The sequence below is a fragment of the Cyphomyrmex costatus genome, unplaced genomic scaffold (assembly GCF_001594065.2).
Source record: "Cyphomyrmex costatus isolate MS0001 unplaced genomic scaffold, Ccosl1.0 scaffold116, whole genome shotgun sequence".
NCBI classification, from domain to species: Eukaryota; Metazoa; Arthropoda; class Insecta; order Hymenoptera; family Formicidae; genus Cyphomyrmex; species Cyphomyrmex costatus.
Genome location: NW_017275130.1, coordinates 1,308,858 through 1,326,103, shown reverse-complemented (window position 1 = coordinate 1,326,103; position 17,246 = coordinate 1,308,858). Strand labels below are relative to the sequence as shown.

General features: G+C 35.9%; 2 protein-coding genes across 2 annotated transcripts in view; one reads left to right on the top strand and one right to left on the bottom strand.

Moving 5' to 3' along the window:
- Positions 1-953: 953 nt before the first annotated feature.
- On the top strand, positions 954-5,267 carry LOC108777766 (SUN domain-containing protein 1-like). The gene is given in 8 exon segments (XM_018544728.1): positions 954-958; positions 1,084-1,187; positions 1,300-1,420; positions 2,380-2,495; positions 2,550-2,717; positions 2,864-2,956; positions 3,058-3,193; positions 5,173-5,267. Coding segments are annotated over 7 exon segments (831 nt in total). The 5' UTR covers positions 954-958; positions 1,084-1,085.
- Positions 5,268-6,697: 1,430 nt separating this feature from the next.
- Ca-alpha1T (Ca[2+]-channel protein alpha[[1]] subunit T) overlaps positions 6,698-17,246 on the bottom strand; it is a 49,531-nt gene continuing 38,982 nt past the window's right edge. Inside the window, exons 18-34 of the mRNA XM_018545195.1 lie at positions 16,580-16,735; positions 15,725-15,862; positions 15,067-15,351; positions 14,648-14,796; positions 14,433-14,579; positions 14,042-14,210; positions 13,107-13,456; positions 12,691-12,883; positions 12,359-12,508; positions 11,757-12,137; positions 11,327-11,519; positions 10,961-11,222; positions 10,553-10,833; positions 10,045-10,337; positions 9,705-9,963; positions 9,077-9,330; positions 6,698-8,059 (exon numbers count right to left, since the gene is read on the bottom strand). Coding sequence (XP_018400697.1) covers positions 7,076-8,059; positions 9,077-9,330; positions 9,705-9,963; positions 10,045-10,337; positions 10,553-10,833; positions 10,961-11,222; positions 11,327-11,519; positions 11,757-12,137; positions 12,359-12,508; positions 12,691-12,883; positions 13,107-13,456; positions 14,042-14,210; positions 14,433-14,579; positions 14,648-14,796; positions 15,067-15,351; positions 15,725-15,862; positions 16,580-16,735 — 4,644 coding nt within the window. The 3' untranslated portion in view covers positions 6,698-7,075. The remainder of the gene's footprint in view (positions 8,060-9,076; positions 9,331-9,704; positions 9,964-10,044; positions 10,338-10,552; positions 10,834-10,960; positions 11,223-11,326; positions 11,520-11,756; positions 12,138-12,358; positions 12,509-12,690; positions 12,884-13,106; positions 13,457-14,041; positions 14,211-14,432; positions 14,580-14,647; positions 14,797-15,066; positions 15,352-15,724; positions 15,863-16,579; positions 16,736-17,246) is intronic.

Genomic DNA, 17,246 nt, shown 5'->3' with positions numbered 1-17,246 from the left:
GATTGGCGATTTGATCACCAAAGATATAACTTTATAGATCTTTTTTTTATACTATTTTATTAGTATTATGCTTTATGTATTGTGTATAACACACATTGTTGCAAATGTAATTCTACACACGTAATTTTGAAGATGTAAAATATTTTAAAGCAGGCGAACATTATGTCATATACAATTTTTATGTTATTTAAAGCGACAGATTTTATTCGCAAAAAATGTACTAAATTTTGCTGTAGATCATAGCAATTTATAGATTTATATGAAGAGAATTATGAGTGTTCTTCTACCTCGTCTAAAAAATATGTGCAATATCCGCCAATGGAATTGGATTACATGTTTTTGCATGATTATTCGAAAAAGTTGCTCGCTTGGAAAATTATATGTATGTCTACAATGCAATGTCTACATTTACCCTGTACATATCTTGTACACCTACAAATAAATTACATGAAAATAGAATAACAAAATATATTTGAATATTTCATTAAAATAGAATGAATCTTTTCTTTCAAAAAAACCAGAACTTTGATATTTATTTATCATTCTCATGTATATTACCTCCCTGTATACACAGTTTACGTGTTTTGAATCGTGATTCATCTTTTTTGCAATATATCGATTATGTAAATATACAGGCGATGCCGATTGTCAATGATCCAAGTTTTGATGTATACGCCTGGCAAAAACACGTACTATTACTCATAAAAAGAAACACTCATAAAAAGCATCACCAATATCTGACAAGTTTATTTCGTCGAATTAGCACGTTTTTTTAAAGTACATTTTTTCCAGTAGTCATAATTACGTAATGAAACGACGCCGATGAGCGCACGGAACGCTTTCTGTTGCGTTAACGCAGGGAATTGTCCGGGTATTCCAGCAAGTTGCAATCAACGATCCGCTTGGTATCATAAACTCATCAAACCTTTTGCTTTCTGCGTCATTACGTCAATGCTCGGTACAAAATCTCTTTAATAAATTAACTTTAAAAAATTTCAATTAACTCTCTTAATATCTCTAATGTGATCGATTTATAAAATCTGTATAAATTTAATTTATGTTATGGAATTCCGTTATTTTTAGCGATGTCCGTATCTCATCTCTGCGATAAATATTCTGCAAGTGCGTCGTTAAAAATGATTAAAGCAGACTTGGGAAATCTCAGATCTCATTTGGGTACTCTCTCGGTAACTGTTAGCTATGACAATATTTTTCCAAAGTAAACATTTTTTACTTTAATATTGTTGTTACACGATACAATTGACGTTTATATTATTGTTTCTGCAAAAAATGCATTAGCTAGAAGTGAAGAATGTAATGGAGATGCGCGATGAGCTGAAGAGTAAATTGAAGGAAGTAGGCAGCGTGATTCCAAAAATATCAGAAGCCATTCTCAACTTGAGGAATGAAGTTTCCGAGGGTAAGAAAGGTGCGATGTATAAATGTTGACCGGATGTTGCATCTGGTGCAGTGGCATTTTTCTGACGTCAAATATATCGACTAAATAAATAGAGCGATGTATTATGCTTATTTACATCGTAAGCGTTTATGAAACGTAATGAAAGCCATTCTCTTTGTATCATTCACGCGCGTCTAATTATATTTCATTATATTTTTATATTTTTATTTTTATTATTTTATATTTATATTTTTATCTTTCTATTCAACAAATGATTTTGTAAGTTTCTAACATTCCTCACAAGTACACGTTACAACAGAAATGAGTCTGCATACGAAGAATTTACTGAAGGTTTTGTCTCCGGAGACCGTTAGAAATATGGTGAAAAATGAATTACAGACGTATGATGCCGACAAAACTGGAAGAACGGATTACGCTCTTGAAAGTTCAGGTTCTATCCAATAATCTATTTTTACGTATCTTTTTTTTATACAGAACATGTTAATTAAAGGGCGCTCTGCTGCGACCTGCTAATAATTTCATGCGTAAGTAGGATACTTACACACAAAGGGACATGTGGCTTTTTTATATTCCTTTTTTTTAGTCTACTTAAGAATAACTAATTTTTGTAATTTTCCCCTAAAATTATTATACAATTCTATTAGTTATAAAGATATGCAATACATTTTTTTGCAATTGTAAAATTATCTTTTTTCTTATAAATAGTTGTTTCCTTGATAATTTTCATAAATATAGATGTTTCCTTGATCTATTTGGAATAAAAAAAGATTATAAGAAAGGGCATAATAATCTAAGTAAAGCCATAGTAATATCATAATGACGTCATCGTAAGTTCATTTATGAGTGACAAATAAAATAAAGTTATAATATATGACGTTGTATGGTCATTATGACTCTATGTTAATTCTACATAAGAATGTGCATTTTTGACGCATCGTCACATAATCCTTTATCCGCAGGCGGTGCGATCCTTTCGACACGAGACACCGAACCATACTCGACCGGTGCACCTGTGCTCAATCTATTCGGCATACCGCTTTGTCAACAGCAGAACACACCCCGGGCTGTAATACAGGTTACCTGACTATATTTAATATCACTGATATTCTGATCCCAAAGTATTTACCAGACCGGCGTTTTGCCGGGCGAATGCTGGGCCTTCAAGGGCAGTAGCGGCAGCGTGGTAATTCGATTACTCGGCTACGTGCACGTGTCCGGAGTTAGCCTTGAACACATCTCTTCATTGATATCCCCTACTGGGGAAACTGCTACGGCGCCGAAAGATTTTTCTATTTGGGTGAGCTGATTATGCAACTATACATGTAACATTATATGTATATTGCAATATTATGAACAAATACTTTATTAGTACCGTTATATGTATATAAACGTACAGCTATCGTATTTTAAACAGCTGCCTGTCGCATATTATATGTATTATAGGGTTTGTCAGATCCGGATGATAAGAAGCCTTTTTCATTTGGCAGTTTTACATACGACAATACTGGTTCGCCGTTGCAGTACTTCGAGGTCCAGGTAGTATACGAATAGACTTCTATATAATTAACATGTATTTTTGGAATTCTTAATTTTTAATTTTTGTACTCAATTACATGAGATGAAAAAATTGTTTATAGAATCGAGCAAAAAAGACGTATGATATAATTGAGATGAAAGTACATTCTAATAGTGGCAATCCAGAGTATACGTGTATCTACAGAATACGGGTGCACGGGACACTTAGTGAAACATAAATGTATCAAGTACATGAAGGTTATATTTTTTATAAAACATTATCGGTTTCTTACTTCAAAAGTAATATAAATAGAAAAAAAGTTTTCTTAGAATAAGAGAAAAACTACTTTCAACTTAACAGAAAATTATTTACCAATCAAATAATATCTATAAAAAAATATATTTTAACATGATCAAATGTCACCTTTGTCATTTTTATTTCACGATTCTTAAAAAATCACTCTTTCATAATTGTAACGATTTTGATGATTTTTAAAAAAAACTATATTCCTTTTAGAGTTATGATTTTTTAGAATACGATTTTGATAATTTTTTACGAAGTTAAGTAAGCTCATTTTTAATAAATGATAAGGTAATGTTTATCTATCTCGCTCATAATAATAACTCGAAAATTTCTTTTTTGAATTGTCATTTTTGAAGAGAGTGATATGTAACTTATAGCTTCATCAAATAAAATTCAGTAAAGGATACAACAATAAAATTTAACTCGATTGAATTTACAACAAATTTCATAATAATAATAAAAGTGGTAACTTTATAATAAATTATCATCGTAACTAACAGACTTTCGTTGATTGATTGGATGTGCCGAACCAAATTACGATTTGACATCAAGGAATGTTACCCACGCAATATTTAAATGCTGAATGTAAATCAGGACTGTGGGTGGTTACTCAATAAAAGCAATAGACCAGTTCAACGTAATCGTCGCACGATTTATTACATTTGTACATATTTAGTTTTTTCCCTCGAACTCTCCGCTACCTCGAACCTCCCCTCATGCGTTCTCCGTCGCACACGTACCCTACATTCTTATCGTATTCTCCGGCTCATGTGATGGAGCGAGGCCAAAGTTTCGCATCTCACCAGTCATTAAGCGCGTACACGCAGGATATCAGGCAGACAGGAAAAGACTCTCTCTGGCGGTTTTACACCGGCCGTTACACGCCTCATTACCGTAATTAAAATAGCACGTTATATATCTTGGGGGGGCCAGCCGCGGCCCAACCTTGGTTTCCCGCTTCTCTTCGTTATGTTTAGTTTAATAGTTTTATCATTTTTATTAATTCGACGATTACGCACTGCCTTCTCTACGGGCGAAGAACAGACTCAAGAGGCACGCTGCAAATTTTGATACGACATTCCTCTTTCCGTATCATGCGTAGGTACATACGCATGATCGTACAATTTTGTAACAACATTTTACTTTGTCTTCACCCTTTTGAACCGATGTGTTTCTATGTATTTTTTTTTTTTTAATACAGTACGCAACTGCCGGACTATCGATACGTGTGCAGCTGATCGGCGAACTCGCGCATGACCGTAATCGGCGCGTCTAGAGTAACTATAATTCGGAGGTCAGTCGTCTAACGCTATCGAGCTATCGAGAGCCGGTCGTGGTGCCGAAGAAACGCGAGTACATGTACGTAAGCGCATGAATACGAGATTATCTATGTACTTTTCTTAAAATAAAGCCGGATCTAGACCAAGTAAACAAACTCAAATGAACAACTTGCTTCAAATGCAAATCATCGTTCATTTGCGTTTGTTCATACTCATTTGATTGATCTGGATTCAACTCAATATGATCTGACAGCAATTCGGAATCGTTCGTTGCTTTCTGTCTATTTTTGCTATATTTATTTTGTGCTACATTGTTTCCAATTGAGATTTATCACCAGAATGGCAAAGACATTTTTTTTCACACGAATTACTATACAATATTCTTTTTAAATCTTACAAAGTTTGTGATCTTGTAAAAGTTTCAAGTCTTACTTTCTCTTAATAACATGATGTATAACAGTAATTTCCAACATCTCGATTTGTGAAAGTCAATCTCTTTAGAAATAATTAAGTATAGAAAATGTAGTATGCGATTCACAGCTTCGAGAGGCACGCTGCGAATTTCGATCACGCGTGCACACAATCGTGCACTATAAAATATCATTGATAGTATTTAAGCAAAGAGACATAACAGCGTACGTTATTTTTTCTAGAGTGCAAATTCTCAGCCATTCTGGTGTTAAGCGCAAACTCCATGGAACCACTACGCACCAAAGTGTTTCCACCGAAGTCCTCAATGATGAAGTAAAACTGTTCTGATTAGTATTGGATTAGGAATTCCACTTAAGCTCAATGCAAAAACGCAGCTCGACTCGAGATTTTGTTAGGCTTTTTAAATGAAATGTAGTATCGACCATGCGATCGATCGGTCGACAATTACCACTAATTTTTTTCAAGCAATGCGACGCACCCGGCGCGTTTGAATATAATTTTAGCGACTACACCTTCGACCTGACAAAAGGGTGGTTGAAGTCGTCGGTCGCCCATTTGCAGCTGAAAAGAAAAGAACGCGGGCACCACCACCGCACGAAGGTTCGTCAACGCTCGTAAAAGGCATAGAGTTATTTATTCTTATTTCTTTTTTTTTTTGTTAGATTTACTTCGACAATCGTTAAATATATTACCGCACGCGGTAGTATCAAAATAAACCACACCAAGTGTAGAGTATAGAATATTCGTAGGTGTATGTATGTACAGTATAGAGTTCCTATTTATCTCTGTTTTGTCTCTCTATTTTTACGCCCCACGAAAGCCACTGAAACATTGGTTTTCGTTTTATTAAAAAGTCAGCTATCATCCTTAAATTGTTGCTGTTCCTTGCTGCTGCTGTTGTTGCTGCTGTTACTGATGTTACGATTTCATTCTGATATTTGCTGTTACCGTTAGGAAATACACTACGATTAAAGTATATCACAGATGTCAACGAGAAGAACGCTCTAATGTGTGAAAAGAGTGAAGTGAAGTGAACGAAACGAAGATAAATCACGATTCTCGAACGCCGATTGTCCAATAATCGTCACAATTGATCGATCTTTGAGTCTGGTTTAAAAAATTAATTATGAAAATCACAACCTCTTTGTTATTATTTCTGTACTCTCGTACAAGACTGATTTAACAATTATTATATTTTTTTAAACTAGAAATAAAGTTGAATTTATATGAATCTGAGATTATTCTAGTACATTATTCTAGTTAAAAGATCAGGCACATGTATATATAATATAATCGCAAAAAAATTACATCGGTCCAATTTTGCCTATTAATAATCATTTCCATTATAATCGATCCAATTACTAGAACACAATCCACATCGATCGATTGTAGACATCTTTGATTTCCAATCGGCGAACCCCGCGTAATTTTCAAGAGTTAGAGAATAAGGAAAGGCGAGACAGTGTGGTCCAATTAATTGCAGTTTTGTCGCGTAGATTCGACATAAGATCTAGTTATAAACTACTAAAATTCTCTCTCTCTCTCTCTCTTTCTAATTTTTATCGACGCGATCTACGTCGTTCTTCTTTCTACCAATTCCTACGAATCGACTTCCATCGACGTTTCGGAAACGGAACAACGAAATTAGTTCCGTTGGCAATAAGAGATTGTCATAGGTTTTCAAGTTATATTATACGCGCACGTCGCGCTTTGTGTAGCTGTTTTGGGCTACACAGTAGATTTCCCTAATTATATCATGCCGTCCGCGCGATTGTATCTCCTTTACATGATGCGCAGAATATGTTTTTCGTACTCCCTCTCTCTCTCTCTCTCTCTCTCTCTCTCACTCTTTCTCCCAAAAAGTTCAACCTCTCTCTAAATGCTCGACTTGTTCGTTTTGGCAAGTTCACGGCGGCGAAGTGACTATAATATAACGACTATATTGTCATGCACTACAGTCTTTCTTAGAGCCCTTTCTTAAATCCCTCCCGCGATCTTTCACCATAATGTGTTTCCGCCGTGCAGTGTATACCATGTGTATAATACAATATGTGTACCATGTTTCATCCCTTGGAAACATTTCGTACGTACAACTAGAGACTATATTGGCTCGCTCGCCCTGGATTAAGAGGGCGGATCCAACGATCCGCCAGTGGAGGACGGTCTCTCGGGTATCTCCTTGCTTTCGTCCGTGTCGCCACTGCCTCTACCATTTCTCATCGTCGTAGTAGAGGAGATGGTAGTCGAGACGTCCTGGATTTCGTCGTCGCGCAATCTGCCGCCGCGCCGTTGCCCGTTGCTGCTGCTTGCCGAGTCTGTGTCGTCCACGTATATTCTCACGTCAGATCCGATGGCGCCGCCCTCACCGATATGCACTCCACCGTCGTTCCCACTGCCGTTGCCGCTTCGGCTGCCGCTACCGTTGCCACTACCATTGCTGATGCTACCAGCCGCGCCAGCACTCACGGCGACGCTGATGCTGGCGACGGCGCTGAGACTGCCAGCGACGCTCAGGCTACCGGTACCGGTACTTTCACTCGCGTTGCCACATGGCGAAGGGATTTCATCGGATCTCTCCTCGGTAGTGACATAGATATGGCTGTAACCCTCACCGCGGATCATCGCGCTGTATTGATCGCTGGCGATGCTGGTAGTGGTGGACGCGCCAGCATCATGCGTTTTCAACTTGGACGGTCTCCTCTCGTTGATAACAGACTGCACATCAAGGTCTTCTTGGGGCGGCGTCGGTACCGTCGTTGTCGTCGGGCGTCTTCTCTCTTCTGTCATCTTCTTCTTTGGTTCCTCCAGTCGAGCTTTGCCACCGACATAGCCATTTGCGATGCTGGGCGTTCGTGTACTGCTAGTACCGGCGCTTGCACTCGTCGTATCTGATGGCGTCGGTGATTGCGTGTCGCTCGATGTCCGGCGGCTCATTGTCGCCTTGGACGGGTAGATCTCGGCGGTTGGCATCAGGTAACGATCGCTGGTCAATTTCGGCGGAACGCTCAGAGTGCTGCTCGAACCAGGGGAAGTGACCAATGAGGGGCTGATCGGCGGCTTGCTTACGGTTAACAGAGATTTATTTTCACGCGCTTCACTGGTAGTCACCTGCAAAATTGATGTTAATTATATCTCGATATTTCATTAATCCTGGATGATAATTTTTGTTAAACATTAGGAAAACTTTTTTTTTACTAATATAAAGAGGAAATGAGAATTTGTTTTACAATAGTAATTCAAATACGAATGAGACTTTATTTATGATTTAACGTTGCACTTTAAAAAATATTGATATGGATTTTTTAACACCATGATGGTGTTTTTGAATCTATATATATCACTTTATGATGTTACTGTAAAAGGATCATAAATCTATGTCATACACGTATATGTTGACATTAATATTAACCAACAGTGAGAATTATGACTACGTTCCATTATTCACTGCGAGCACCAAAACTTTATAACTCACAATGTGTATACTGTATATTTTCAGTACTCAGAGTCAAAACTCAAAGTAGTTTATATAAATATCGCCTGGTGTTAAATCCATACCGATATTTTAGGGCGTCATAGACGCGTCATGTATTCACGCTAATTGTGAATGACAGGTGAGAGTGCTCCACGCCCTACAGAGTTGCAACTTCGTAGCAGTTGTTTCTGTAGTTGTTATTGCAATGTTCAAACAAATATGGTTGAGTATTTGTACCTTCGATTGCATATTATACTCTTGATGCTATAAACTTGAACAATGCCACTGCACTCACAATCAGTATTATTTGTTTGCACGTTGCAATAATGACGACAAAAACAACCGTTGCGAAGCTATAATTATGCAGGACGCGAGCAGACATCATTTACATGTGTAAATATGTCTCTCAATTTGTATTCATACAAAATTGATTGTTATCATATTATTGATTTGTATTCATATACGAAAAAATCATATTTGGACCACTCCAGTGTTACATTATTTCTTTGTTGTAGATAGATAATAAAGGCAAATAATAAAAAATCTGACTCGTTAAATGAGTAAATAATATACTTTGATTTTTATTTATAATAATTTATATTATAATTGATGTATGCTATTTTTTATTCAAAATCTGAAATATGAATCCTTACCGGCAATTTCTGACGTTGTATTCGACTGACGTCTTGACTAGTTGTGGCGTAACTGCGATGTGGAATAATTCGAGGTACGCTCAGATTACTCACAGGTTTCTCAAAAACTTCGGCGACCTCAAAGTGCATTGGCAGCAGTGACCTTCGTTGATGATGGCTCGAATGGAAGGTTTGCCTGCGTTTTGACTTAAACTTGGACGGTCTTGAACTGGAACTACGACGTTTCTCGTCCAAGGATACGGAAATCGAGGCATCTAAAAAATACATAAGACAGTTCTCTCTCTCTCTCTCCTTTCTGTAAATAGTTAATAACTCCCTCTTATTCCGATAGGAAAAGATTTATAAAATTGTATGACAAAATCTGCAATTGTACAGGATGTATTACAAAAACAGACGTAGAAATGTTGCAACATAAAATTATATATTCAGCATGACAAAATTTTAAGAAAAAAATTAAACTTTAGTTTTTTGAAATAATTGTAAAAAAAAAACATTTATATCTCAAATTGAATTCATCTAATTTTATACAAATATTCGATCATCTTAGGGCAATTATTATTAAATTGTTGTCAACTTATGATTTCATTACAGTGCAATACTTTTAATTTATTCAAGATAATGCTCTCACCATCGACGTTTCTCTCCCTCGGTGGATTGTAAATAAAATTTGCAGGTAAAGACCGAACTTTAGCTAATCCTGGTCTTACGTGTATTTTATCGTTTACCACCATCGACTCGCGTTCTTTATAATCTTCATCGTCATCTTCATCGCCATTTATTCTGCCATTCATCACCATGTCGTCCTCATCTTCTTCGTCGAGAAGTTCTTCCTGCTCCGCCGCTAATTCTCTCTCCAATTGTGTCTCCATATCGAGCTCGTCCTCCATCTGAAATTAAAATATCACACACGTACCCTTGTAATCGAAATAAAGTCGAATCTAACATATAAAATTATCTGAAAACGTCACCTGTTTGTGACTTTCTTCCAGATGTTTCATCAGCACAGCGACGACGACGTTTACCAGTACAAATTGTGCCATCAAAACAAAAATTACAAAAAATATTGGTGCGATGATACTGCTCACACAACAATTTTTAACACAGTCCGCCGCATCATCGCAATCGTCCCTTAGCGTGTCCTTCATGATTCCATTCCAATTGTCACCAGTGGCGACCCGGAAAAGCGTCAAAAAGGCCATGCCAAAGTTACTAAAGTGCGCGTGCTCGCCAAGACCTTGGCAAGGCATATCATCATTGCATTCTGCGGTGAAAAATTAATATTGTTCAACAGCTGCGTTCGATTTGGGCGATTACGCGCTATAAGCTTCATTCTTCTTCTTTTTGCATGTGATAAATGATAGAATAAAGCATACAGCGCGTGTGATGCGTCTAAATCGAGCGCAGGCAAATAAAAAATTTTAACTATTTTTATGGTCACCTAAGAACTAATTAAATTCGTATCATAATATCAATTACCTAGTCGACCAAAAAGTTCCACCCCTAGCGCAGCAAATATAAAGAAAAGTAAAAAAAATAATAGTCCCAGATTTCCGACTTGCGGTAACGCTTGCATCACCGTGTCCAAGAGGGCACGTATGCCCTTCGCCATTTTCAAGAGCTTTAACACCCGGGCTATTCGCAACACCCGCATTACGCGAATTATCGTGGGATTAATGGGGATAATCTTAGATTCGACCTCTTCTAACACGATGCCGACCACTGATAGTATTACTATTCCCACGTCCAATTGGTTCCACCTTCAAGAAGAACGCCATTAGGACTTTTTTTTATGGACTATGGATCTACTTATTTTACAACCAACGGCGTGATTCTTGATAAAAACGTGTTAATAAAAATACTGAAAAGAAAAAATAGGCTGTTTACTTGTCCTTTAGATAAAGCTGTATGCCGAGGGCGACAAGTTTCATTATGGATTCGAGAATGAAAACTGCAGTGAAGAAATAATTAAAGATCTTCAGTGCATAAGTGAGCGCTTTCGGCATCATGTAAAACTCCATCGCCATCGTAACGACATTGAGACCGATAACGGCAGCGATCGCCAGATCGAAGTACTTGGATGTTACAACATTGTGGACGAATAACCGTGCCTTAGAATAACGGGTGTAATACGGCGGCTCGTGCATCTCTGAAAATTATCGTTATTGCATACACATCGGTGTCTTTCGACCCGTCATCTGCTTGGCGTGATGTAGAAGTGGCATTAACCTAGTTGACCGAGCGGCCACTCACTTCGTCTCTTTTTCTCCATTTGCAACGCGCGTTTAGCCGCCCTTCGCACGCGCTCTTCTTTCTCCTGTTCTTCACGACATCTATGAAAATTTTCGACCACCACTCCGACGAACATGTTCAGCACGAAGAAACCCACCAGCAATATGAACGCGATGAAATACAATAATCGCCACTCAGAGTAATTTTCGATAGGCTGTAATCATTTTGTTGGAAATGACATGAGTACTTGGGGAGATTCAGCGTATTAGAAATATAAAAATTATATAAATACTATTTTGAACACACTTCGAAAACTATCATGCTGTAAATTACGTATAAAACATCTGCTTATCTAAATTAGCATTTGTGGAAAAATTTCTTTGCGATCAATTGACGGGAAAATATTGGCGGAGGAAAAAATATTTACTCTCATTCGCTGTAATTTTCTTACCTGTTGATCGACCCCGACAGCGTCTAGACCAGTATACATGATGTTTACCCATCCATCTCGTGACGATAAAACGAACAATGACATAAGCGCTTTACCGAGATCGTCGAAATTGTACTTTCTGTTCAGCCACAGATTTCGCTTATCGGACAGACAGTCCGTTTTATTGCGTACATTCTTTATATCGGGGCCTTCGCAATAATAGAACGCACCCTTAAACAACTGAACCCCGAGAATACCAAAGATGACAAAAAACGTGCAGCAAATAAGAACGATGTTGCCGATGGGTCGTAATGAAGACAGCAATGTCTGGACAACCAGCTTTAAACCAGGTGCACGATTGATGACACGCAAAGGTCTCAGTGATCTCAGTAGTCTAAATACCTATGTTTTTTTTCACAGAGATAATCGATTAGAGAAAATATATAATATTAGAATTAAATTTACTGTATTTACATGTTTATTATAATTTAGTCCCAAGATTAAATATGTATTATCAAACAATGTTAAACTTTAAATATTTTAAACAGTTTAATCAGAATTGTGCTATTATTGGATAGGTTAAAAAAACACAAGATACTTATTAATAAGAATAATAATCTTACCCTTAAAATGCCAAATATTCTGGGGCTACTAGACGAGAGTAACGACATCGATAAATCAATTATAGAAATGATAACAAGAGATCCGTCCATAATATTCCAACCTGATGTAAAATAAGCGTCTGCGCCATATAACATACTCGTTGCAACGACCTACAGAACGTTAAAATGTAAATTATGAGCGATTTTTTATAAATTATATTATAATAATTTCTCTCGTTTATCGTTTTTCTGCAGTTATCGTGAAACAATAAAAGTTTTACTCATCAGTTTTGTTCAAAATTATTAAATGTTTTTGTGAGAAAATTTTTTAAACATTATATTGATATGTATACCTTAATGAACATCTCGATGGCAAAAACAGCAGTAAAAATGTAATTCGCGGTAGATAGAAAAATTCTCTCACGACTGTCTGGCGGTATATTCGGTCGTTCCATCGCTAGAGTAATGCAATTTAATCCAATAAATAGCAATACCACATTGTCGAACCATTTTTGATCCACGAGCCATTGACACAAGATGCGAAATCTGCAGAGAAAATTGTGAATTGTACATCATACACTCTTTAATTATAATAACGTTATATTAATAATAACGTTATATGATAAACTTTCTCTCTACATTTTTTTTCTAGTGGTTAATTTACTGTATATCCTTATATCTTTATTATTATCTCCCTAGCATTTTTTTTCAGTTTGTAGTAAAACTTCAAATGCTAATCAAGCAACATTACTCCTATCTATAATATTACCTGTTATTCGGTGGGAATAAATATAAGGAATAATTGTCGCGTTCCTGCAAGCAGCCTTTAGGTTCAAAAAACATGAATATTTTTTTTATTCTTTCGATACTGCTTGCGCTACCATGACCATTCGATGGCGGGGTTTGCTCGCCACCTGCTCTCGGACGTTCCTCTTCTTGTTCACGGAGTCGTTTGATTCTTGGCAGCGGACCAGTCTCCATCGAGAGATTATTGATCGTGCGTGGGGTCGAGGACGGTGCGAGCATTTCATCCAATGGTAGCGTTTTCCTCGTGGACGTCTGAACATTCTCGTATCCGCGCAGTGAATTTCTCCGTGAAAGCTCACCGATCCATCGCATCTGTAAATCACATATCAATAATTGTACGTATTCTATAAAAATTGACGGAATTCTTAATCAACTTTTCTATTTCGACAGTTTAAAACAAAGATCTTGATGTATATGTAAAGTATAATGTTTATTTAATTATATATAAAAAGAACTTTATGAAGCAGTTTTGCTGAAGTATCTAAAATTTAGCTACAAATCTAAAAATAATTTTATTAGACCATCAAAATAATTATGTAGGAATCTTGAGAAACGTGATGAACAACACGCTACAAAAAGTTTTTATAATATATTCTAGCAACCAGTACGGATGTTCTATATAATTCTTTTGATAGTATACCTAACAAAATTATTTTCAAATCTGTACCTATATAATTACATTTTTAGATGTTTTAGCAAAATCGTCCTTTCTGCAGCATATACATATATATGTTGCTTTATTATTATATTATTTTAAACAGCACTTTTTAATGTTAACAATAAATATTCTCAACGGGCAACACGCAATATAAAATCAACACAATAATAAAGTATAATAACAATTTATAATCTAAGAAATGTCAACAAAGAATAAAAATATTGTGTCGCATAATTTACCTGATTAGGCGTAACTGTGTATCGACGAATCGACCATGGAGCATGGCTTTCGAGCGAATTATTAGGACTCAAACTACGATTATTGCTTGTCAGGACGGTAGTTCGATTATTGGGCGCATCGCGTTGAGTATCGTTTCTTATCGAACCGTGTAAATAACCGCCATTAAATCTGAAAGAAATTTGTTAATATCACAATTATTATATCGTGATATTTATTTAATTATTTCTATATTAATTTAATGTATATAAAATAATTAACAGCAACAAATATTGCATGTTATAATACAATGCTGCAAATCCGTTTGCTTAGTATATTCTAAACGTCGATAATTAATTAATTAATTATTCGTGCTTTTCGAGAATAATTTGGGATAATATTTTTACAACGTACGTTAAATTGGATCCAACGAGAGTACTGCGCCCATTGTTTAGTACAGTAGTATGGCCGGTGTGCTCATCATCACTTTGCGACCATCGTTTCCTTCCCAAAGATGGCCGCGACAAGCGCCACGAGTATCCTCTTTGAACCCTCGGCGGACTGAAATGGAAAGAAGTGGTATCAGAAAAAAAGAAGGGCATTTAATGTAACGGAGAAAACGTAGATACCTAGAACTCGAGTCCCTCGTCGAGGGATTAACAACGGCCGTAACGAGGCTTATGCGTCTCGGGAATTGACCAGCTATTAAGTTATTCGTCGGTATTTTGTTGGATACGTCGGGTAGCTTTAGCAATCCCGAGGGTATACTGCACTGACTCTGTCAAATACAAAGCACTCGTCATTATCATATTTTCGCGCAATGTACCTTAATTTGCAATTCCTATAAAATACAGTAGGTATAATCTTTGAATTCAAAATTGTATAAGAATTGTTTGCGATATTAACTGATCTAAAACTTGATGTAAAAAACGATTTTTACAAGTACAGGAACGAATGTATTATTATATATATCAATCTCGCACAGCAAAAACTTCTGTCTACGTCGTATAAAAATGAGGTTTTTTTTAATGAAAATGAAATAACATACACCAGATCGATCGATGGACTCGATTGAAAGAGCAGCAGCCGGATAAACTGCTCGACAATTGAGATCTCTGTAGCCGACGTCTAACGTGGTGTTCGGGGAGTCTTGAGGAGTGGCTGCTGTATGAGTAATTATCGGCGGCTGACCCGCCACACCCATCATCTTACTCTCTTTCTGGATATTACACTTAGGTTCATCGATCCGCTGCTTCCACACGCTGTTCTGCTTCTCCCGGTTGTCCTTGTACTTCCTAAGTTCTTCTGCACTTTGCCACGAATTCTTTTGATCCTACAAGTCGCAGGGAAATTTGATGATTGATACATTTAGATAAATCAATAAAATAAATTATGTTAATCTCGTTCGTAATAATTATATTCGTACTCTTCTCTATCAATTAATATAATAAATAATATATTACATATGTAACTCGAAAATTACATTTTTTGCATATTTAATTCATGGCTTGAATATTTTAGAATTTTTAGATATTTTACGAATCTTTATAAAGCGTTACGCTGATCCTTTTCTGCAAAATTTTTGAAAGAATATTTTAAAATAGAGGCGATGTTCGCGCTTGCAATCAATCTTCTCCACATAAAATGAGGAATAAACGAGCATAGGATTCTGGATTTATTTATTTGGAGAGACTGCGAGTAACTACCTGGGTATATGTATCGCTGTCAGAGATCGAATGTGATCCCGATATTCTCGACGATCCGTCCTCGCTGCCCATTCCAGCCTCTTTTGCGGCGAGCCTTTTCGCCAATTCTCTTTGCTCTCGTTCTCTCCTTTCGTTTCTCTACAAAGTACGCTATCAGTTACATACTCTTCATATAGACGTATGATCATATATACATACACACACACACACACACACACACACACATATATACATATATATAATTATAAATTACATTTTCATAGATATATATAGATATGTATATTTAATTCGGAAATAATCATCTGATTTTTTTTTACGTAAACGATCACTTGGCGTATTTTTATACCTCAATTAAAATAATAATTGTTATTAACAATGTCGTATAATACTGATTATTTTCCGATTTATTAATATTTTAAATTAATCATTATGGATATGAATTAATCAATATTAAAAGAAAAAACTAAACAGAAATTAAATAAATATTAAACGAAATAAGCATATTTTTAATGGAATTGCATATTTAAAGGTTTGTAAAGTATTAGTTATTGAAAAAGAAAATATATTAAACGATATATATATCCAAAACAATATTTTACAACAATTAACATTTTTTTGTCCCTTTGGGATATAAAAACACCACACCTGACTATTTCCAGATTAAGACAAATTTCTCTGTAATATAAAACAGCCATTTATAGATTAAATTTTTAGTATAGATTGGAAGATTTAAATAAATATTATAATACATATTTATTTTATATTTTTATGTTCTACATTACATATTGTCTTTTACATTACATACCAAATATCATATTGAATAAGAAGAACGGCGTATTATTTTCTAATCCTTACCTCCGACGAGAAACCTTCAACAAGAATAGCGACTAGGAGATTAAAGAGGACGTAGTTGCCGAAAGTCATCAATGCTACGAAATAAAGCGCAGCCCAATGAGACGTCTTCTGCATACCGTTGAAGAGAACGACATTCCAATCTTCCTGTGTGAGAATCTACATAAAAAGAAGAATGGGAAGAGACTTCCGCTGCATATAAATGAAATAGATGTCTACATTTATTTATTAAGGCACGTGATCGGCAAGACGTTCTTTCTCTCGAAGCGTGCCAAAAATTTATATAGTAGTGTAAAACATGTTCGCGCATAGATAAAGAAAAATATATATCATTTGTTAAAATTCAAATCGTATGTGTGTATGTGCGTGCGTGCGTGTGTCTTTGTATGGTTTGTACGCACGCGCGCGCATCTGTGTGTTGCAAGCTATAATGAATACGATTAAATAATTGAAATTATTGGACAAATATAATGAAGTTTCAGTAAAATTAGTAATTATAACAATGTTATGATACTATTATGCATTAAATGTGTATATCAATATTTCAAGATTCTATTATATCTATTGACTTAATTGTTAGCATATTAATACATTGGTGTTAACAATTTTAATTACAGTATTTCAACTATTGAATTATACATCATGTTAAATATAGTTATTTATGTTTATA